The following is a 23,009-nucleotide window of genomic DNA, read 5'->3' on the forward strand; positions in this document are numbered from 1 at the left end:
TTTTTTTTTCTGAAGTTTCGCCTGCATCTATGGCAAGCATCCTCAGAGGTAGTGAGGTCTGTTGGAACTAGGGAAAAAAAGGTTTATATATATGTGGAATGACCAGGATGGGACAAAGGACTCATGTCTGCTGGAGCTAGGTGTGAATGCTTCAACTGACCACCTTGATTAGCATTTGATGGCTTGGCAGTGCCTGGGGGAATCTTTTGTTGAGAGGTGATTAGATGTGCCTGATTGTTTACTCTCTGTTGTTTTGCTGTTGTAATTTTAGAGTTTTTTAAATATTGGTAGCCAGATTTTGTTCATTTTCATGGTTTCCTCCTTTCTGTGTAGTCTGACATGGTGGTTGTGAGAGTGGTCCAGCATTTCTGTGTTCTCAAATAAAATGCTGTGCCCAGGTTGGTTCATCAGGTGCTCTGCTATGGCTGACTTCTCTGGTTGAAGTAGTCTGTAGTGCCTTTCATGTTCCTTGATTCGTGTTTGGGTGCTGCGTTTGGTGGTCCCTATGTAGACTTGTTCATAGCTGCATGGTATACGGTAGACTCCTGCAGAGGTGAGAGGATCCCTGTTGTTTGCATGCATCTGTAAGCAAGACCGTCACTCCATTTCTGCCCCAGCAATGGCTTAACTGTGGGAGATGCAGGCTGGCAAGAGTGCAGTATATCCAACTGATCTTGGCTAGGGGTCTTGCCCTTTTCTCCTGGTAGAGCATCAGGAACTCTCCCAGGCAACACATGTTTGGCAGTTGGCTCCATCATTGTCCTGTTGGGACAGCCAGCTATAGTGCAGGGTCCAACACTCCTTGAACATTCAAGGCTTTTTCATTTTCTGGAAAGAAAATGTTACAGCTTTCTGTATATTCCTTTCCCTCACACTTATTTAATAGAAATAGATGGTGGCGGCAGTGGTGGTGGTGATTGCAAAGGAGACTAAAGCAGTATATATTTCAAGAATGAAGACTTAACCATGTTCTGTGAGCCTGGATATTTCTGTTGGTATGGCTTAAAGACCTAGACAGAGTATTATGATATGCCTGCATACCTATATACATTCTATCTCTATTAAATTTGATCTCATCACCACTATTGAATTAGAATAACATTTGTCAGTAGAGGTGTGTAAAGCAGCTGAAATCAGATTAGTAGTTCATTTTGGAGATTCAGATAATCCCCACTTTGTTTCATAAATATTCAAAGGGGTTCCAGCAGTGGAGGAACAGTGGAGTGTGGTGGAGGCTCCTTTTTTGGAAGCTTTTAAACAGAGGCTGGATGGCCATCTGTCAGGGGTGATTTGAATACAACATTCCTGCTTCTTGGCAGGGGGTTGGACTGGATGGCCCATGAGGTCTCTTCCAACTCTTTGATTCTATCCATTTCGTTTCGTAACCTGACTCTACGGAGCTTCGTAATTGTTTCCTTAAGATTTCTTCCATTGGTGGCAAAAGGGAAAATGTCAAGGCTCATTTCTCTGTCATGTTTATGGCTATCAGGATGAAACTTGGAACTCTTGTAGGCAACATGTGCAACTTTAAGCCTGCCAAGTTTCAGAACGTTTTGGTCATCCACTGATTTTTAGGAATTTTACAATTAATTTTTTTTAAAAAAAAATTAAGAAAAGAACTACAAGAGGTATCTCCTTGAATTTCTGCATGATGAGACAACATAAGCAGGGCATCCATCCTGCAAAGTTTCAGAAAGATTCATTGATCTACCGATTTTCAAGAACTTTTTTTAAAAAAATTAAATTTAAATTATTTTTAAAATCTATGTTCCAAAACAACAATTTTTTACTAATCTCTTGGAAATATTTCGGTAGCTTCGGTTTCATTTCATAATGCTTTAGAGGGGACCCATTCTGATTATAATTAGAAGATTTGTATTAATGAATCACACAAATCTCCGAATTACAAAACGTACCTCCAAAGCTTTGCACAACCCTATTTGTCAGTCCACTCAGCTCCGGGATTAAGGATGGGAAGGAAAGCAGGACATCAGAGAGCTTGGGAAAGTTATTTTTCTGGACTATACTAACTAGAATATACCAGCCACTATTGATCATGCTGCCTGGGAATTCTGGGGATCGTAATCCAAAAAAGTAACATTTCCAAAGTTTGGAGCGGTGTCTGACAACCTTGTTTGATGCAGCAAAGCATATCAGGGCAACCCTGGAGCAAATCAGGATTCAATTGGTGCTTGCACCACTGTCTCTTAATTCCAAATGGGGCTTCTCAAAATGTCTGTGTATGGAACTAGGAGATCCAAAGGCTGCTATCTGTTGCAGGTTTATTTCCAGAATCCAAACCCAGAAAACAGTGTTCAGATCCTTATATACACTTGGAAAGCATGCTTTCATTGGAGTATCTTTTTGGAGTATTTTCTGAGAATCCCAAAGGTGTCTTTTAGATCATCCCACTTCACAGGATTGCTAAGGTTAAAGTGGGATCCTTTAGAGAAGGAGGTGGATCTACATGTAAGATACACAGAATGGGTTGTGGCTTCCTCCTGGCCCATTGCCTGCTTTGTGAAATCTTGCATAGTTCAGGGAAATAGAAACACTAGAACAGTCCTTGCCTGTAGGCATATTGTACAACTGTTAGGTGCCTGTCTTGCAAGTTTGAAAAACTAGCCACAGAATAATTATTGCAAGGAAGCAATTATCACGCTTTACCTACTCTTGCTATATGTGTTATTTGATTGTAACTCCCATTAACCCTAGTTAGTTTAGCCAATGATGAGAAAACATAGAACTGGTAGTCTAGCAGCAACTGGAACACCAACTTCATTTTTTTTTAAGAATAAGCAGTTTTATAGAAATGAATGTGACCTTCCAGGTGCTGTGAGACTTGCTCCCTCTTCGCTATATACCTCATAACCCCAGTATCTGTGGGACTACTGTCATTTATTCAAATCCAGCAAAATATGTCCTTTCTAGGAATTTTCTTAATCCTTCAGCACAACTTTGTTGGAATGCCTTCATTTAATACAGTGTTTCTCTACTTGGGGGTCAGGACCCCTGGAGGGGTTGCGAGGGGGATTTCAGAGGGGTCACCAAAGACCATCAGAAAACACGTATTTCTGATGGTTTTAGGAACCCCTTTGCAGAGAAGGCTGAAGATCTCCTCGTCTGTTCTTCTCTTTCCTTTTGGAAACAGACTATGAACCCTCCTACCAAAAGGCCTCCTTCTGCTGTGATTGGCTGTCCACTCAGCTGGCCTCTCGGCCAAGGGGAGAATAAGCATGTTCTGTCATTTTCTTCCAAATCCCTCCAGTATTATCTGTTGGTCATGGGGGTTCTGTGTAGGAAGTTTGGCCCAATTCTATTGTTGGTGGGGTTCAAGGGGCTTGAACCCCACCAACTCCAGCAAAGCACTCCAGCAAAAAGCATGTGGGGAGTGCGGAAGTACTTCATCAGTGTCGCAGATGGACGATGAAAGCGACAGCTCCCCTGGTGGCCAGAAAAAGTTAAATAGCCTCTGGCTGTTTGTCTATATCTGTTGTGTGTCTTTGGCATTGAATGTTTGCCATGTATGTGTACATTGTAATCTACCCTGAGTCCTCTGCAGGATGAGAAGGGTGGAATATAAATACTGTAAATAAATAATAAAGATTTTTTTGATTGTAGGTGAACTATAAATCCCAGCAACTAGAACTCCCAAATGTCAAGGTCTATTTCCCCCAAACTGCACCAGTGTTTACATTTGGGCATATTGTGTATTTGTGCCAAATTTGGTCCAGATCCATCATTGTTTGATTCCACAGTGCTCTCTGGATGTAGGTGAACTACAACTCCAAAACTCAAGCTCAATGCCCACCAAACCCTTCTAGTAGTTTCCGTTGGTCATGGGAGTTCTGTGTGGCAGGTTTGGTTCAATTCCATTGTTGGTGGAATTCAGAATGCTCTTTGAGTATAGGCTAATTATAAATCCCAGCAACTACAACTCCCAAATGACAAAATCAATCCACCCCCCAAACCCAACAGTAGTCAAATTTAGGGCTATTGGGTATTTGTGCCAAATTTGGTCCAGTGAATGAAAATACATCCTTCATATCAGATATTTACATTATGATTCAAAACAGTAGCAAAATTAGTTATGAAGTAGCAACAAAAATAATTTTATGGTTGGGGGGAACCACAACATCCAGCCCAACCACCTGCCATGCAGGAACAAAATTTCAATAGGGTTTTCATTATTAGCAGCAATTTTGTGTATTCACCAAAGTCTGGGAATGTATCTCTTGTAGATATGGAATTGTACTATACATCATCATCATCATCATCATCATCATCATCATCATCATCATCATTTAGTCTATATTCCTTTGATCTGCCTCTCAATTGATGTCAATCCTATGAATTTCATGGAGTTTTCTTAGTCCTTGAATCCTCAGGAGTGGCTTGCCATTGCGTCTCTCTGAATACACCCTGCAGCATCTGGTGTTCCTTTCCAAATGCTACCCAGTCCTAATCCCATCTAGCTTCTCAGTTTCGATGAAATGTGGTGCCTTCAAGTTGACATAATTGTATTCTCCTACTCGCAGGCCCACAACAGCAACCCAACACAATTGCCCATCCTTGCACTGCACAATTCACTTCTAGAAATGGTTTGTTTTTCTAAACCACAATTTGCAGAAATCCTTCATTCATTAGTTGTTGCCATGCAAAATGTTCTGTTTTTTTTCAAAAAAAAGAAAGAAAAAAGAAAGAAAAGCTGAGCAGGTGCACAGGCAGTTGCTCCTGTGTGCCTGAAAGAGGTTTTGCTTTTGTTCTTGCATTTCAGCGATGCATGCAGATTATTATCTTAAGCTCTGTTGCCTAACAACCTTTTTTTTCTTTTTTGACAGCTTGTCCAGAACCAATTTCTGGTTTTACTAGCTGGGATACACTCCTCTTGTAACAAATGGTCAATAGAATAGATCTAGACAGAAGTTCAATTTCTCATTGGAGTGGATCCCTTTTTGGAGGGCATGCAAAGTGGTCTGAACTGCCAGAAGTCTCTGTCTTTCTCTTTTTTCATTAGCTAAGTTAGATATGGTTGTATTCCTTTTTGGAGGCTGTCATCCCTTTCATTCTTTCCTTCCACTTTTGCCCAAGTTATGGGTATTTTTTAAGAACTATGGTAGGCTCTCTGTAGCCATGGGTATTGTATCCACAGCTGTAAGTTATCACACACAAAATTCCAAAAGGCAAACCTTGATTTTGCCAGTTTATATAAAGTACACAATTTTACTATGCCATAATACATAGTGTATCCATGGATTTCAGCATCCATAAGGGGGGGAGGAGAGCCTGGAGCTAAACTCCAGCAAAAACCAAGGGCCCATTATAGTAGTAACTGCTTTTTAGTGGTGCAAATGTTTTGCTGTGTTTCAAACCCAGATAACCTGAGGTTGCTAATACGCATGGTTCCAAAACCATGGTGGCTGAAGAGGGTAAGGAAAACCATGGTGGCTGAAGAGGGTAAGGAATATAGCAGATCATTTTAAACTAGCTGTTTTTTTTTCTAGTGTGAGCTTCCATGTATGTAAACCCATGCAATACAGCTTTAAAGATACACCCTGCAGCATCTGGTGTTCCTTTCCAAATGCTGCCCAGTCGTAATCCCATCTATCTCCTCAGTTTCGATGAAATTTGGCGTCTTCAAGTTGACATAATTGTATTCTGCATCCCTTCCCCTGCCATTTTTCTTTATTTTTATGCTGCAAGAGATAGCCACTTTTTTGAAATACAGTAACTTGTTTTGGAGTATTTCAGTTTCTAACATCCAATTTCTGCCCATTTCTTCACTTGCATAGCATTTGAGAAGGTGGGTTTCTATCCATGAAAGCTCATGCTAAAATAAAGCCAGTTCATCTTCAAAGTGTGGCTTCATTCCCTTCCCCTTGTTTATGCTGCAACAGGGTGACACGGTTACTTTTTTGAAGACTAGTAAAGATGCCCTTGAAGACGATTCCCTTTAGGGAGATAGGATGGTATATAAATAAAGTTTTATTATTATTAAGCGTGTGAAAGGGAATGAGCAATCCTGGGATCAAGACAAACTGTGTGCAAATATTGTATGATGGATCACAGGAGCTGCAGTGATCTTTGTAATCTCAACCACAGTAGAAGACCCATATACTGTAAGCTTTATATGCATTTTTGTTGAAATTTGGCCTCACTTTTAGTTAGATCAGGGGTAAGAATTGTGTGTCCCCCTTCCTTAAACGTAAGTGTGTGATTGTGTATGTGTGTATGTATTAAAATAATTTGTTGCCCCTTTTTGCCATTCCCATATGTTTGTAAAATTGGGATAAATTACTTTACTAGACTATAGATGCCAGTATCCTCGAGCTAATATGACCACACTGGGTAAGGGGCCAGGGCAACTGGATGTTGTACTTCAGCAATTTTTCTAAGCTTAGTTAGTGAGTCCCATATACATTATGGCTGAGACAAGTGTGAAAGTAGAGACAATATCAGATTTTACTCATCTTTTATTTTTTACGATACCCAAATACCAATCTTAGCCATGTTAATGGTGATATCAATGCATTTTGAAAGTCAATGGCCATTACATAATAACCAAATATTGCAATCCTACCTTAGAGCAAGCCCCATTGAACACAGTGGGACTTATGTTTGAGTAACTGCTTATGATTGTAGTGAAAATCAAGTGTTCTATGTTACTCATTGTATGCCATTGTAACAAGGCACTGAATGTTTACTTGTGTCTGCTTATAAGCTATAATCCCCTCAGGGAGAAGGGCAGAATATAAATAAAGTGTTATTATTATTTTCGTCATTATTATTACTCTCCTACCAATAAAAAGTAGCAGCATTTGCAAAAATTAAGGCTCACCTAGATAATGTATAGACCTGTGTTTAGAGGCTGGGCAGGGCAAGGTAGTTGTTACTAATTCTGGCTTGTTGTTATTCAGTTTGATGTTTTGGTTTACAATGCCGACAAGCTTTTTACCATGGCCTGGGGCTATTAAGAGTTGCAGCCCAAAACAAAAGTTCCCTACACCTGTTTATAAAACTGTGTTATTTGTTCCAACACATAGAGTGGTCATGCATCTTGGCAGGCTTGTGTGATTATTTGGATCTCCATCAGAGTGTGCACGCTTGTGAGAATGTGTGCACGTTTCATGAAGGATCACTAATTCTGTGGAAGATGACATAGAAATATGTTTCATTATTTTAGCTTGTGCCCTTTCAGTTTTAATGTTTGTCTCTTACTATAGGGTGGAATTTCAGTGTGGGATTCTGAAATTGCCCAGCATATGTAAGGAACCTATAGGTCATGTTTTTCTGAGATTATTTCTTTGTATTGCCGAAGGCTTTCATGGCTGGAATCACTAGGTTCTTGTAGGTTTTTTCGGGCTATAGGGCCATGTTCTAGAGGCATTCTCTCCTGACGTTTCGCCTGCATCTATGGCAAGCATCCTCAGAGGTAGTGAGGTCTGTTGGAAATAGGACAATGGGTTTATATATCTGTGGAATGAGTGGGGTGGGGCAAAGAGCTCTCTTTCTTTTTCTTTCTTTTTAAAAAAGTATTATCATACACATTCAACATGGAATTATCTACAGCGAAGTGTTTTGCTTAATGTACCTCTGAGTTGGCGTGGTTGCCAAGTTACCTTGTTCCTGAATGAGTTTTAAAGCCAAGAAAAGCAATTGTGCACAATTAAAACCCAATTCTAGGAAGTTGTAAAACTGTATTCTTGCTATAAGGATTGAAAGGATTGTGACTACAAAGCCTCCTTTCAGCAGCATTTCCAGGCCAGATTGCGAATACTCTGCTTTGGCCCTATACATGTTTTGGACTTCAGCTTCCACCATCCTTTTATCATTAATTATACAGGCAAGGGTTTGGAGGAGCTGGTGTCAAAAACATCTAGAGATGTTTGCTGTGTGGGTGGCTGTGAACAGATCTTTTTATATCGGAGCCTGCCCTAACACCGTGTTAGGAAATGATGTGTATGTCCCTCATTTGTTGAAGTGCTTTATGCCCAAGGTCATTTTAGGAGAGGCTAACCCCCCCCCCCCCCCCCCCCGGTTTTTTTAACTTGCTAGGGGTTTTGAGAATTGCTGTCCAAAAACAGTAACAGCTGAAACTCTCTGTGTTCAACATTGGTTAAAATTACATTGTAACACTAATTGATCTATTGGAAATTCCAGTGCACCATAACCTTATTGCAAAGGTAAAAATGATGTCACTTCTGTCTGGCAAATGTGAATCTCCATGAATATAGAGACCACGTGAAAACCACTAGTCAAAAGAAAACTATGTCCTTGTTAGAAGTCAACTCTTAATATTCATAAAGTATTAGTGTAAAAGCACACAGGTAGCACAGCTGTTAAACTGAAGAACCATGTCTTTAAATGGCCAAGGATAAAGACAGGCCATGACAAAAATATATTAGGTTAGCAAAGGATGGTTGTTTCTATGAAGTAGAATTTGCAGTTGTAATTGCTGTTTCCCAAAAAGATATACACTCCCTTAAAAACCTCTTATTTAAAACATGCACTCAAGACACAAAAACAAAGTAGTCATCTTTGAAAAATAATATATTAGATTTACTAACAAAGTTGTATATATTTACCATGCAGGCACATGGTCTTTAAGTATATCTGTGCTCACTCTCAAGTCCATGAGCACATACATCCACCTCCACTGAAGTGGTAAGCAGACTTATAACACTGAAGTCCAAAAGCAAACTGAACACAAAATGGAGTCCCGAGTTTGCACATACTCAGTACAATCATGTCTATAACTCCTCCTACACCAAAGAGGTAAGCCAAACTGGCAAAACAACATACACATAGAATGCAGGTTAACAAATATATTCATTAACAAACAGTTATTGGAGGCTTGGAAGGTTGCCATTTTCAACAAAGGGCGCATTGGGACCATTGCATCACTGGGCACAAGCAGGGCCTTTGGATGGTGGACCCATGTTTCCTGTCCACATAGTTGGCCATCCTGCTGTGATCTCACCATAGAATCATAGAGTTGGAAGAGACCTCATGGGCCATCCAGTTCAACCCCCTGCCAAGAAGTAAGAATATTGCATTCAAAGTATCCCTGACAGATGGCCAGGCTTTAAAGGCTTCCAAAGAACGAACCTTCACCACACTCCGGGGCAGAGAGTTCCACTGCTGAACGGCTCTCACAGTCAGGAAGTTCTTCCTCATGTTCAGATGGAATCTCCTTTCTTGTAGTTTGAAGCCATTGTTCTGCGTCCTAGTCTCCAGGGAAGCAGAAAACAAGCCTGTTCCCTCCTCCCTGTGGCTTCCTCTCACATATTTATACAAGGCTATCATATCTCCTCTCAGCCTTCTCTTCTTCTGGCTAAACATGCCCAGCTCTTTGATCATTTTAGTTGCCCTCCTCTGGACACATTCCAGAAGTGATGTTTCCAGCAAATCCTTGCAAAAGAGTTGCTTGTGGCTGGCAAAACAGCAGTGGGTCTGTTGGATTCGTGGACAATTGATTGGGCCATATCCAGCCTAATCCAGCTGTCCACACCTCAAAATACTGAGATCATTCTGGGCTGCAGAGTAAATCCTGTTGAATTTATGGCTGGATGCAGCACTTCTGTGAATCCAGCCATATGTCATGTGTACTCTTCACAGCAGCTGAAAATGAATCCACATTATTTGGCCTCTGTAGAAACTGCCTCAAGTTTTGTATCTATCTGTGTATGTGCTTTTTGTCTCGTGTCTCACGAATTCTGTTTATGGCACATAGTTAGGGCAGCCTTTTGGTCCTGCCCATGAGTAGTTTTTTCCCAACCTGGGCCCAAGATGCCAAATTAAAGCTGACCTGGTTGTCTGCCACAAGCTTCCGTGGTTCTAATTTTAGATTTGTTTGTGTTCTCTGGTTTTTGTGGTCTTGTTGCAGGAGTGATTAATCCATGACAATGTGAAGCACTTCATAAGTTGGCCATTCATAGGGTGAATCTGATGAGTGGTGACAGTTTGATGATCATGCGATTGATTGCTTTTATAATCATATTTCAGATGAAGTTTTCTTCTGGTATTAAGAGCTGCCATCTGGCCCTTATTCTGGATTTCCTTGTGTTTTAAATAGAATGGAAAACAGGGTAAAGATGTTAATCTCACCTTATTAACTGGGGAAAAATACTTAAGATTTAATATTTTTGACTTGCCTCTAATTCCATTTGCTGATGTCCAAAAATGATAAAGTACACCAGCCTCTCGTAGTAACTTCAACTCCAGCTTTTACAAACACTCTTTCGTTTTTGCAAAAAAAAAAAAAGTTTTTAAAAACTTTGTATCGTAATGCTGAAGTTGTTCCGTGCGTTCAAGTTGATTTCGATGTATGAAAACTCTTATCATAGGGTTTTCTTGGCAAGGTAGCCTTAGTGAGTTTCTGTGGCCAAATGGGGATTCAAATCCTGGTCTCCTAGAATCCAGACCAAACCACTGCACCATGCTAGTTCTGAGGAACTTTTAGGGGTTTAGGATTTGGCACAAACCTCTTCAAAAAGCCAAAATATACCTCTGTCAGCTCACATAAAAGATCTGTTAATGGAACAGTTTACCAGCATGGCTGCTCTGCTGGGCAAGATCTGCTTGCAGATGAATAACTCGGGACTATTTCGGTTCTCATTTTTATTGTATTTTAAAGTTGGTTGTATTGTTTTAATCTACTGCTGTAAACCGCTCCGAGCCAAATTGGGAGTGGCGGTATACAAGTCAAAATAAATAAATAAATAAAATAAACAAAAAATGAAGTAGAGCAAAGGCTGCTGCGATGGAGGAACCACACTACACAAGACCCAAATATGCTCCAGCCTAGGAACAAAGATAGACTATGGTGAAGGCCATTCTAAGTCCATTCCAGTATTCCTAGAATAGGAGGAGTTTGAATTCAGCACCACTTGAGCTGGTCTAGTGTGACCCCAGTTTGTTGCGATGTATCTGAACGTTGACTGACTTAGGGTAATCCTATTGTAAGGGTTTTTTTAAAGCAAGGTTTCTTCAGAGCAGACTTACCTCAAAGGCTAATTCCATGGTCAAGTGGCAATTTTAACTGAAGTTCTAGTCTGACAGTCAAACAGCGCTGGCTCTTTGAATGCAGTAGATTCTTGGCTTCTTGACCAGTTAAGACTGCACTCACTTTTAAATATAAAAACCCAGTGAACCATATTACATTGCCATTGATGTTTGCTTCCTTTAGTTGACCAAATGTCCCTGTGGTGCAATGGGTTAAATCGGGGGTCCTCAAACTAAGGCCTGGGGGCCAAATACGACCCTCCAAGGTCATTTACCCGGCCCTCACTCAGGGTCAACCTAAGTCTGAAATGACTTGAAAGCACAAGTCTCATCAGCCAAAAGCAGGCGCATACTTCCCACGGAAATACTAATAAGTTTATATTTGATAAAAATTGTTCTTCATTTTAATTATTGTATTGTTTTAAAGTGTTTTTTTGCACAAATAACATATGTGCATAGGAATTCATTCGGGTTTTTTTTCAATTTTTTTTTTCAAATTGGCCTGTAACCTGGACCTTTGTTTAAAAAGTTTGACAACCCCTGGGTTAAACCCTTGTGTCAGTAGGACTGCTGACCAACAGTTTTGCAGTTTGAATCTGAGGAGAGCAGGTTGAGCTCCTTCAGTCAGCTCCAGCTTTCCATGCGGAGACATTCGAGAAGCCTCCCATAAGGATGGTAAAACATGAAACATCCAGGCGTCCCCTGGGCAACGTCCTTGCAGATGGCCAATTTTCACACCAGAAGCGGCTTGCAGTTTCTCAAGTCGCTCCTGACACACACACAAAACTTGATGAAATAATGAAAAATTAACCTCCCTGGCTTAGAATGCTTTTTAAAAAGTGTTTAATAATAAATGATATGCTACTGCAACCTCCTTTTTAAAATACTACTTTTTGATCTGATTACTTCTGTCTTTCAAGGCTTCAGGTAACTTCTACTAACATGAACAAATCTATACTCTTTATCTCCTTTGTTAATATCTAAGCTTGTTGGAAGAAGGGAGGGACACCATCTGCCCAGGGCTTATTTGAATGTTTTCTGGAATGGTCAAAATGATGAATAACCATTTACGAATTAAAGTAAAGTACAATGCACTGCTTTGAATCCCACCCATGGGATAAAAATAAAATAAAAATACGGAGTTCACCAAGAACCCTTTGTCATGAATATTTCCCATGCAATCATGTTCGTGAACCTCCCTTCCTTTTTTGGAAGCAAACTCAATCCAAGTAGATCAACTGTCAAGAGTTATATGCAGGCGATGCCCTGTTTCCATGTAGCACAATATGGCAAAATATATAGCAAAACCCAAAAACATAAGAGTTGTGATCATACCTTTACTAGAACAATTGTCCCAAAATAATAATAATAATACTATAGCAAATCTGGTGCTAGTAGAATTCATGATGCATTAGGGCTTGTGATAAGCATTCAGAGGTTTTTGCCCTTAACATGATCTCTACACAAAGCAAAATCAGGGGATACTCTGGAGTTTGCAGCCATCTGGACAATTGGATCAGATCTATTTTGACCCAATCTGTTAACATGCACACAGCCACTATCACACTTTCCTTGTGCTGATCAGTGCAGGGAAGGAAAGAGGTCATCCGCACATCACTTCTGCTACTTCATGCCATCAGGTTCTTCTGCACCTACACCATCACCCTTTTTTGCTGATTGCACAGGCCTTAGTAGATGCAACCACGACGGCCAGGTGTTTGAAGGGAACTCTGGGCCCTTCTACATTATACTAAAACCTGAGAGGAAGTGGGTTCCTCTCGGGTTGTAGTCCCCTCCCAAACCCTGGGCATTCCTGGGAAAGATGGATAGATAGCATTCCAGGCCAAACAATTCTTGACCCAGGATGCCATCCAGCTCCCCATTTCGTCTCCCAAACTTACCAGAGGGGCTGCTGGATTAAGCAGCTGGTGTAAATCAGTCCTAAAGGCATAAAATAAATAAGGCATGCTCTCGGAGCTCACAAGCTTTTTTATCTGGCATGACTGAAGAATATTATGAAAGTTTGTTGTGTGCTCTAGAACTCTTCCTTCTCCCATTCCTCAACATACTTTATTTGACATAAATCAGGAATGGAACTCATATGACCTTCCAAATGTTTCTAAACTGCAGTTTACAGGCTTCTTCAGTTTTTGGCTAACTGGCTAGCATTGTTGGGAGTTGTAGTCTTAACCACATCTGAACTGTTGTCCAGTCCCCACTCCAACTTAGATTCAGTTGTTACTCCCAACTAGAGAAGACCTGTTGAATCAGTCATGTTTAACTATTGGCATGCCAAGACCTAATTGATTCTACTCTAATTAACACTAAGAAATATTTGCAGTTATATAAGAAATATATATAAATCTTTGTGGGTTTTTAAAAAGACTTGTGTGGATGTTATGGCAGGTGCTATTTTGGAAGTGGCATTGCAAGTCATGGAAGAGATGGGGTGTTCTGGTGGGCACGCAACTGGTGGGAATGAGAGACAGGGCCTTCTCAGTGGTGGTTCCTTGGCTATGGAACTCCCTTCCCAGTGAAATTAGAACAGCTCCCTCCCTCCTGACCTTTGGAAAGAAATTAAAAACGTGGATGTGGGACCAAGCCTTTGGACAGTAATTCTCAGTGAAATAAGTGAATATGGAATAGAGCAATTTATGATTGGAATGGCTCCTGGAATATATCTTTTGGATTGCATGGGCCTAATTATTTGGTTTTAAGATGTTTTTTTGAATGTTTTGGTTTTAATGTATATGTTTTGTTTTATTGTATATATGTATGTATTAGGCCTGGGTAACAACGGAAAAATTTGTTTCTAAAATCGATTTGTATTTGGGGGTTTTTTTTTGTTTCGATATTTAAAATAATTACAAAATTTTCCTTTTAAAAAGTTCGATATTTACGAAATTTCGTAAACGTGAAAAAAAATTACAAAACATTAACGAATCGATTTCCGAAACAATAACGAATCGATTCGTTAATGGCGGATGCGACCGCGAAATACGCTAAAAAACCTCCAAAAACTTCTGAAGCTTCCCTCTCCCTCTGTTGTTGACTGTTGGTGTGATATTATATTTTTTTTTCACTAATTAAACAAAAAACTTGCCCCAGACATGCGGAAATAATAACGAAACGACCTCAGAACAATAACGAAACGAATACAATAACGAAATACAAAGCATTTACAAAACGTGTTTAAAAATTCGTTTTTTTAAAAAATTGCTCCAGAATGGTTCGTTATCGTTTTGTAATTGAAAAAATTAACGAATTATTAACGAATTAGGAATTAACGAAACGAAACCGCCCAGCCCTAGTATGTATGTATATGTATGTATATGCGGCATTGAATTGTGCCTTTTGGTAAACTGTTCTAAGTCCCCTTTGGGGTGAGAAGGGCAGGGTATAAATACAGTAAATAAATAAATACATAAATAAATACAATGGTAACAATAACTCATTGTTTTTGCAAGTACTCATTATTTGGATTTTAGAATTTCTAGGCCTATTTATTTATAAAATAGTATGTCACTTTAAATCCAAACATCTCACGTTGACCAACCGTCTGCGCAGGGTTCCATACTTTGCACTTTAACAACACAACCGTTCAATGCTAAGGCTTCCCGCCAAAAGGGAACTGTAGAAGAGAGTCTACTGAACAACCCAACACCTGCTGCATACCAGTACTGCCCTCTGTTGAGGAGTTACGAAGGTGGAGGCATTACTTTTCATTCAACCCTCGTATGTAATAGGACATCAGCATCCATGGATTTTGATATCTCCAGGAGGCCCTGAAACCAAACCCCAGTGGATATGAAGAACCCACCACACTCCTGACCATAAACAAACCACGAATAGAGAAAAAAAAACAGGAGAAAAACGGGGAATGTCTTCCTACCATCCCTGAAAAGGAAGCATTGTTGGATCATAAAACTAAGTGGTTAGCTGGTGGCGGCTGGTTTCATTCTCTCTTTTTGTTGTTCCATATAAGTTTATTATCAGTTAAATCTAGTACAAGTCTCAGCCTGTTAAGGGGAATGGGGAGGGTGTTTGCATGGTAACTTCAGGGAAATATGAATAGGGAGTGGGTGAGGAGAGGGAAGAGTAAACAGCATAAGCATTTTTGTGTGTTACAACAAATGCCCCGTAGTCATTGCCAAAAGAAAAGAAAAGGCTTTGAGTATTGTGGCAATACACATTTTAAAACATGGAGTCAATGACAACAGAGTGGAATGTTAAATAAACTTGCTGTGGGGGGGACCTTTACTCTGATTATAGCTGGAAGAATCTGGTCAGAACCTTGCAGATGAGATACTGTCGTGAGAGCTGCTGCGGTGGGAGGAAGATAAACGTTGGAACAATAACTTGTTTAATGTGTTGTCGAAGGCTTTCATGGACAGAATCACTGAGTTGCTGTGAATTTTCTGGGCTATGTGGCCATGTTCCAGAAGCATTCTCTCCTGATGGTTCACCCACATCTATGACAGGCATCCTCACAGGTTGAAAGGTCTGTTGGAAACAAAGTAAGAGAGGTTTATATATCTGTGGAATATCCAGGGTGGGGGAAAGAACTCTTGTCTGCTAGAGATAGGTGAAAATGTTGCAATTTGCGACCTTGATTAGCATTTAATGGCCTGCAGTTTCAATGGCCTTGCTGGTTGCTACCTAAGGGAATCCTTTGTTGGGAGTTATCAGCTCTAAAATCAGAAAACTCTAAAATCAGAACAGTACATAAAGAGGAAATCTCAAAAAGCAAGGGAATTCCAGACAAGAATCAATCAGGGCCAGCTAACACCTCCCAACAAAGGATTCCCTCAGGAAGCAACCAGCCAGTCCTTGGAACTGCAGGCCATTAAATGCTAATCAAGGTGGCAAATGACAACATTCACATGTACCTCTAAAAAACAAGGGTTCTTTTCCCCACCCTGGACATTCCACAGATATATAAACCTCGCTTCGTTTTTTTCCTTCCTTCCTTAGGCGGTCCCTCGTAGGTCAAGGATGATTGTCTTCCAGATGTGGTGACTTGGCAGTGGGTCCATAGGTGGCTGTGGAGCCCTATTCTTCTCCCGCAGTGAGGACATCAGTTTCCAGGTGGAAGGCCATCCTGATAGGGTTGTCTTGGCACGCCTTCCTCTTGGCATGTTTCTTTCTAATTCCGTAGCACTGCTGGTCACGGCTGACCTCCAATTAGGGTACTCAAGGGCCAGGGCTTCCCAGTTCTCAAGTGTCTATGCCACAGTTTCTAAGGTTGGCTTTAAAGCCATCTTTAAATGGCTTTTCCTGTCCACCAACATTCCAACTTAGTTTCCAACAGACCTCTCAACCTCTGAGGATGTCTGCCATAAATGTGGGTGAAATGTCAGGAGAGAATGCTTCTGGAGCATGGCCATGCAGCCAGAAAACTCACAGCAACTCAATACCTTGGAAATCACAACCAGGTGTTCCTATGTATGTTTTTTTTCTTCTTCTGCCAAACTCCATGTCAGATGTATTGTATTCCAGCTTTCATGGCTGGAATCACTCAGTTCTTGTGGGTTTTTTCGGGCTATATGGCCATGTTCTAGAGGCATTTCTCCTGACATTTCAGGAGGGACCTACATAGGGACCACCAAACGCAGCGCCCAAACAAGAATCCAGGAACATGAAAGGCACTGCAGACTACTCCAACCAGAGAAATCAGCCATAGCAGAGCACCTGATGAACCAACCTGGAAACAGCATTTTATTTGAGAACACAAAAATGCTGGACCACTCTCACAACCACCATGTCAGACTACACAGAGAAGCCATTGAAATCCACAAACATGTGGACAATTTCAACAGAAAGGAAGAAACCATGAAAATGAACAAAATCTGGCTACCAGTATTAAAAAATTCTAAAATTGAAACATCAAATACAGCAGAGAGAAAAACAGGCAGGGACATCTAATCACCTTTCAAGAAGAGTTTGCTCCAGGCACAGTCAGCCCATTGTATGCTAATCAAGGTGGTCAGTTGAAAGATCCACACCTAGCCCAACTTACAAAAGCCTTTTGTCTCACCCTGGTCATTCCACAGATATATAAACCCCTTTTTTTCCCAGCTCCAGCAGACCTCACCTCTGAGGAAGCTTGCCATAGATGCAGGTGAAACGTCAGGAGAAATGCCTCTAGAACATGGCCATATAGCCCGAAAACCCCCACAAAAACTGATCCATGTCAGATATTTATTTATTTTTGTTTTTTGTAAACTTGTGGAAATTAATAAATGGGTAGCCGCTAATATGTTCCAAATAATAACATAATTGCATACTTCCTAAGTCACCTCCAAAGATACACTACAAGCACAGAAGCCTGGAGGAGGGAGGGATATGCAGTCCTACGTGTAATTTTGTTCTTTTCCTCAGGTAACAAAGACACTTTGCCTATTCCTATTCAATGGGGCATCTTGCACAACTATAGCAGTGTTGTCTTCAGGATGTGTTATTGAAGAATCATGCATGGATAAGGCTATGCATTGTAGTGTCAGTGGGAGGGGAAAATAATCCAGAAGCCATTTTAATCATTCTCTCCAAAATCGCAAAATAGTGGCCAAACTAGCAGCCTTGGGCCCTGATTGGCCATTAGGAACTTTCCATCTTTCTCAGTCTTTCAGAGATGAATGCCATGGTTAATGCAGTGGTTGTCAAACTGTGGGTCCCCAGATGTTTTGGCCTTCTGCTCCCCAAAATCGTAACAGCTGGTAAACTAGCTGGGATTTCTGGGAGTTGTAGGCCAAAACACCTGGGGACCCACAGTTTGAGAACCACTGCTTTGAATAGATTGGATGCCAACAATACATAATAGAAGCATAGAGTTAGAAGAGACCACAAGGGCCATGCAGTTCAACCCCATTCTGCCATCCAGGAATACACAATCAAAGCAGCTTTGATTTCTTCCTCTCCTTTAAGGCATCAAAATACCTTGGTTTATCTCTGGCAAGAGAATAAAGCTTTCGTTTGGTGTCTGCTGGAGCTTTTCCCCACTGTTGCTTATTGCAGCATGCCAGGTGTAGGGAGTTCAAGCTCTCCTCTCTGCTTGCTGCCGATCTCTTTGAAATTTGCTAATTTTTGGTGCTTATTGGTTTTAGAGAAAATTTACCTGATAACAGCAGGCAACATGTTTAACATCGCATGCAGTTACGTCTTGAGCCACTTAAGGAGGCTGTGGTTTGTCATGAGCTCATTTTTGGAATCTGGATCTTACAGCTTCCGTACACATGAGGGTGGGTGAGAGGAAAGGGAAGAAGCTGAATCATAAGCTATGAAAAGGAGATAGAATCTTCAAAGGAGGAGGAATAAACATTAAGCATCAAGCATACCACACAAAATATTGCCTGTCTATTCTAAGGAATAGGGAATATCTTGGAAGAGGATGACTGGCTAGGAGCCTAAGCAAGGAACAAACATTTACAGAACCCAAAGAGTTAAAAGAGCCCCATGATTACTGCAGCTCACATTTGTTGATTTCAATTCTTATTTTGGGGTTTTGTTTGATTGTTTGCTTTAATTGTTGGACTCATTTATCTCCCTATGTTCTATCCCAGTGGTTTTCAACGTTTTTCTTAATTTTTTGACCAGGGACCACTCTCCAACATTAGTACCAAAAGGGTTACAAATCAGTTTTTGGTCAACTTTAGATTCAGTTTGGTTATTTGGGGTGCTGATTCAGAAAACTGCATTGGATAGACCACATCAGCTCTAGTTTCTGACTCAGAACATACACCATCTAGTAGTCGCCATCTGCTCGGCCACAGAAAACCATATTTAATCATCTAGAGCTGATGTGGTCTACCCAATACAATTTTCCGAATCAGCACCCCAAATAACCCCAGGAACAGGCCTAAAAACGAAGACACCAAAGTGTTCCGGTTTCTAGGCACCACATGAAATGGCTGTGTGCAAAGGGAGGAAGGAGGGAGGAGAAGCAGCAGTCAGGAGACTTGTCACACCTTTCATGGGTAGCCAGCCTCTCTCCTCCGGACAACCCCATTGCCATGGCACTATAAGAGGGTTTCACGAAACCAGTCACTCTCGTTGTGACAGTATAGTAAGGCCATGGACCATATTTTAGTTCTTGGGGACCACTTGTTATGGTTCAGCCTGTGATTATAATTAATGTCAATGGGTATGAAGAGCTTTCTGGGCCTGTGTCTGATGTCAATGGGAATGAGGGCTTTGCTGGGCCTGAATCAGGCCTTGCTGAGAGGCCCAAGGTGTCTCATGAATGGAGTGCTTCTTCTGTATATTCACAAGGTCAAATTCCTGGAGAGGCCCACATTGGTCTTTCTCCGAGGAACTGTCTTCTGAGGATGATTTGTCAAGTGCAAAAGTTAATGAGTGTAAAGATAAAAGACAAGGCTTTTGTAAACTGAGATAGAGTTTCAGGATTGGTGAAGGTCAATCCGTCTGCTGGAAAAGAAAGATAAGAAATCCTTATGTGGTTGTAAGGGCAAGTGGAATGCTTTCCTTTCGGTTCTTGGGACTGGAAAAGTTTTATATTGATACAAAGGAAGGGTTTTAGCTCAGTCTGGCCAACATTGGAACTTCATGATGGTCTTGTTTCCAGATGAATTTCTAGTATCATGTTTCAAGTTTTGCCAAGTTCCTGTTTCATATATCTGAATCCCATGCTGGCTTGTTCTCTGGGTTTTGAATCTTTGGATCTTGTGTTTTTACCTTTGTACCTTGAATTTTCATGGAATATCTGTTTTCCTTGGGCTATACTGTTTTGTACTATACTCTTTTTACTGCTTGTATCTTTTTACATGTATCCTTCAATAAACAGCTTGTTGATTTTACTGTAATGGTGTGGTGTTTAAGGACAGAGGTGTTCCTGCTCTGGGATACAACACCACTGGTGGCCCACGGACCACAAGTTGGGAACTACTGTTCTATACCATGTAATAAAAATGGCCCTTGTAGTTGCATTTTTTTTTTGTCGTGTCAGGAGCGACTTGAGAAACTGCAAGTCACTTCTGATGTGAGAGAATTGGCCGTCTGCAAGGACGTTGCCCAGGGGACACCCGGATGATTTGATGTTTTTATCATCCTTGTTGGAGGCTTCTCTCATGTCCCCATATAAGGAGCTGGAGCTGATAGAGGGAGCTCATCCGCCTCTCCCCAGATTCGAACCTGTGATCTGTCGGTCTTCAGTCCTGCCGGCACAGGGGTTTAACCCACTGTGCCACTGGGGGCTGTAGTTGCATTGTAATGACATAATTGGACTGTTTTTCCTCCCCATCTATACACCTGTACATACAATGAAAAATACCTGACGGTTTCTACTTGTCTTTGCTTTCAATCCTACAGGCTTGCACATCACTTTATCTACCCTCAAGCGATCGTTCAGCCAAGCGTGGTCATCCCAACCCCGGTACAGTCCATCACTTCTCCGTATATAGACTACACGACCGCGAGCCAAGCCTACACTCAGTTCACCGCTGCTGCCTATGACCAGTACCCCTACGCTGCCTCCCCGGCCACCGGCTTCATGGGATACGGCTACACAGGCGCTGTTCAACAACCACTCACAGCTGCCAACCCTCCAGTTGGGGGCCCCACGGCTTTTCTGCAGTATCAGCCGACACAACTACAGCCTGACCGTATGCAATAGAAGCCCTGGCTTCGGACCCTGCCCGCCACCCCTTCTGGGAAGGCTGCTTTTTTTTTCTGACCATGATGGAATAGAATGATAAAAAGGTGACTTTGATGGTGGTAGAAATCTATAAAATGACATAAGAAAGCAAACTTTTTTTTTTTTAAAAAAAAAAAAGCTTTTTAAAACAACCACAACCTTATTAAGAAGAATGCATAGCAATACCTAAGCTATTTATAGTGTTACAGGAAAGGGTTTTTTAAAAAAATGCAAAAGAGACTTACATGTGTAACAGTGAACTTTGGGGTAAGCTCTTTCTCTCTTTCTCTCTTTTTTTAAAACCAAGACAAATATTGTTGCAAGAAATGACTTTTTCCCTCTTCAAAGTGAAAACTACAGGTTCTGGCACACGTGCAGCTGTCTAGTTCCATCAAGTAATCGTTTTCTTTTTCCTGCTATTGAAGATGTTCCATGCGCACCTTCTTATGCACTGCTTACCCCTTGCGCCCAGCCGCCTTTGAACTCTACAGTTTGATCATTCACCCTCTTCACAGAAGGTACTTCGAGAAACGAAGAGGGAAAAGAGCAAATGCTTTCTCTTTTGGCTTGTATTAAAACTTTATGATACTCAGATGCCTTACAGGAAAAAAAGAAGAACCTATTTTTAATATTTATTGTGATCTCCTTATTCACAGAAACTGTGACTTGCAGATGAAAGAATAGTAGTATCTGCCTTGTTTAATTCTCAACTAAATTATTGTATGTAGATGGGAAAGGAAGTTGCTAAGTAACTGCTAAATCACTTTTCAACATGCAAAAAGGGAATATTAGCTTTAAGGACGGTGGAATATTCCTTCAGTCAACGCACTGTAATTTTTTTTCTTATTGTTCATTGTTACTCTTAAGATTATCTCAAAAAGTTTTAGGTATATTTTTAAAGCAAAGAAGAAGAAGAAAAAGAATATTGAACTTATTGTCTACTTTGATAGATCTTTTGTCTTATAATGCTGCAAAGTCTAGAGAAAATTTTACAGTATTTATATAAAAGTAAAATGGGGTCATGGGCCAGCCATGCTTAGGAAGAATGCCAGGAATGGAGCAGAGTTCTACAATGGTGTTACGCACGTAACAAAAGGGTTTAAAAACTGAAAAAAAATCAACAGCCTGGTGGTACAAACCACTACGTAAAAGACAGTGTATGCTCTAAGTGCATTTTTACAAAGAAGAGCAATAAACTATTTTGATTTTTAAACCAATGCTGTGTTGTACCTTATAGCCCTAAAGAAAAAAAGTGAGTAGGATCAGACTACGTTGGCCCCTGAATATACCTAGGTAAAGGTAAAGGTTTTCCCCTGATATTAAGTCCAGTTGTGTCCAACTCTAGGAGTTTGTACTCATTTCCATTTCTAAGCCGAAAAGTCGGCGTTGTCCATAGACACCTCCAAGGACATGTGGCCGGCATGACTACATGGAGCCCCATTACCTTCCCACCTGAGCAGTACCTGTTGATCTACTCTTATGATCTGGTCATCGACCATAATAAAGTTTACTTACTTACTGTTGATCTATTCACATTTGCATGCTTTCAAACTGTTAGGTTGGCAGAAGCTGGGGCTAACAGTGGGAGCTCACCCCGCACCCCGGATTCGAACCTGTGACCTTTCGGTAAGCAAGTACAGCAGCTCAGTGGTTTAACCCACTGTGCCACTAGGGATGCCTTTTGCATATACCTATTCATAACTTTTAAATGTTTCTGCATTACTTTTTGGGGGCTTCATTGAGTTTTGAAGGAAAGGGAGTTTTAACAGAGTTGAGTGCTCAAGGAGAACGTTTCTTGGTGTACTTTGCTGGGAACTGACTGATGAATGGAACCGTCAACAGATCATTCACGACAAGCCGTCAGATTTCATTGGAATGAAGGGAATGAGTTCATGTGAAGGCTTATCGGGCAATAAAAGGGCATTTCCAGGAGGAGCAACCATCCTTCTTGGCAAGGGAGAGCTGCCTGTCCCTCTGGAGCAATTGATCAGTGTTGCTATAAGTCATTTCTTTTCAACAGCTCTATAGGGCTGTAACTCCAACACTGGCCTAAAATGGCAAAATCAATGAGCTACCCATAACTGTGCCTTTAATATAGCTGGTACTTAAAGCAGCAATTCCTGATCCGCCTCACCAAGATCATCCTTCTTAGCTACTGGGGCCTTCAGCAAAATGTCTCAGTGCGGACTATTGTAATTCATGTCTCAGCCGCCTATGCTTTCTTTTAGACTACTCCGTTCCATCCACTTTTCTGTCTCTGTATACTGATACAGATACCCTATATTTATATTTTCAAGATAACAACGCAGATAGTTTGATGTATCGCAAAGGTGGACAACTTCAGTCAATGTGCCAT

General features: G+C 40.9%; 1 protein-coding gene across 1 annotated transcript in view; it reads left to right on the top strand.

Moving 5' to 3' along the window:
- RBM38 (RNA binding motif protein 38) overlaps nt 1–21,866 on the top strand; it is a 45,684-nt gene extending 23,818 nt beyond the window's left edge. The window contains exon 4 of the mRNA XM_060772053.2: nt 20,329–21,866. Coding sequence (XP_060628036.2) covers nt 20,329–20,632 — 304 coding nt within the window. The 3' untranslated portion in view covers nt 20,633–21,866. The remainder of the gene's footprint in view (nt 1–20,328) is intronic.
- Nucleotides 21,867–23,009: the final 1,143 nt, after the last annotated feature.

This window comes from Anolis sagrei, chromosome 4, assembly GCF_037176765.1.
Source record: "Anolis sagrei isolate rAnoSag1 chromosome 4, rAnoSag1.mat, whole genome shotgun sequence".
Taxonomy (NCBI): domain Eukaryota; kingdom Metazoa; phylum Chordata; class Lepidosauria; order Squamata; family Dactyloidae; genus Anolis; species Anolis sagrei.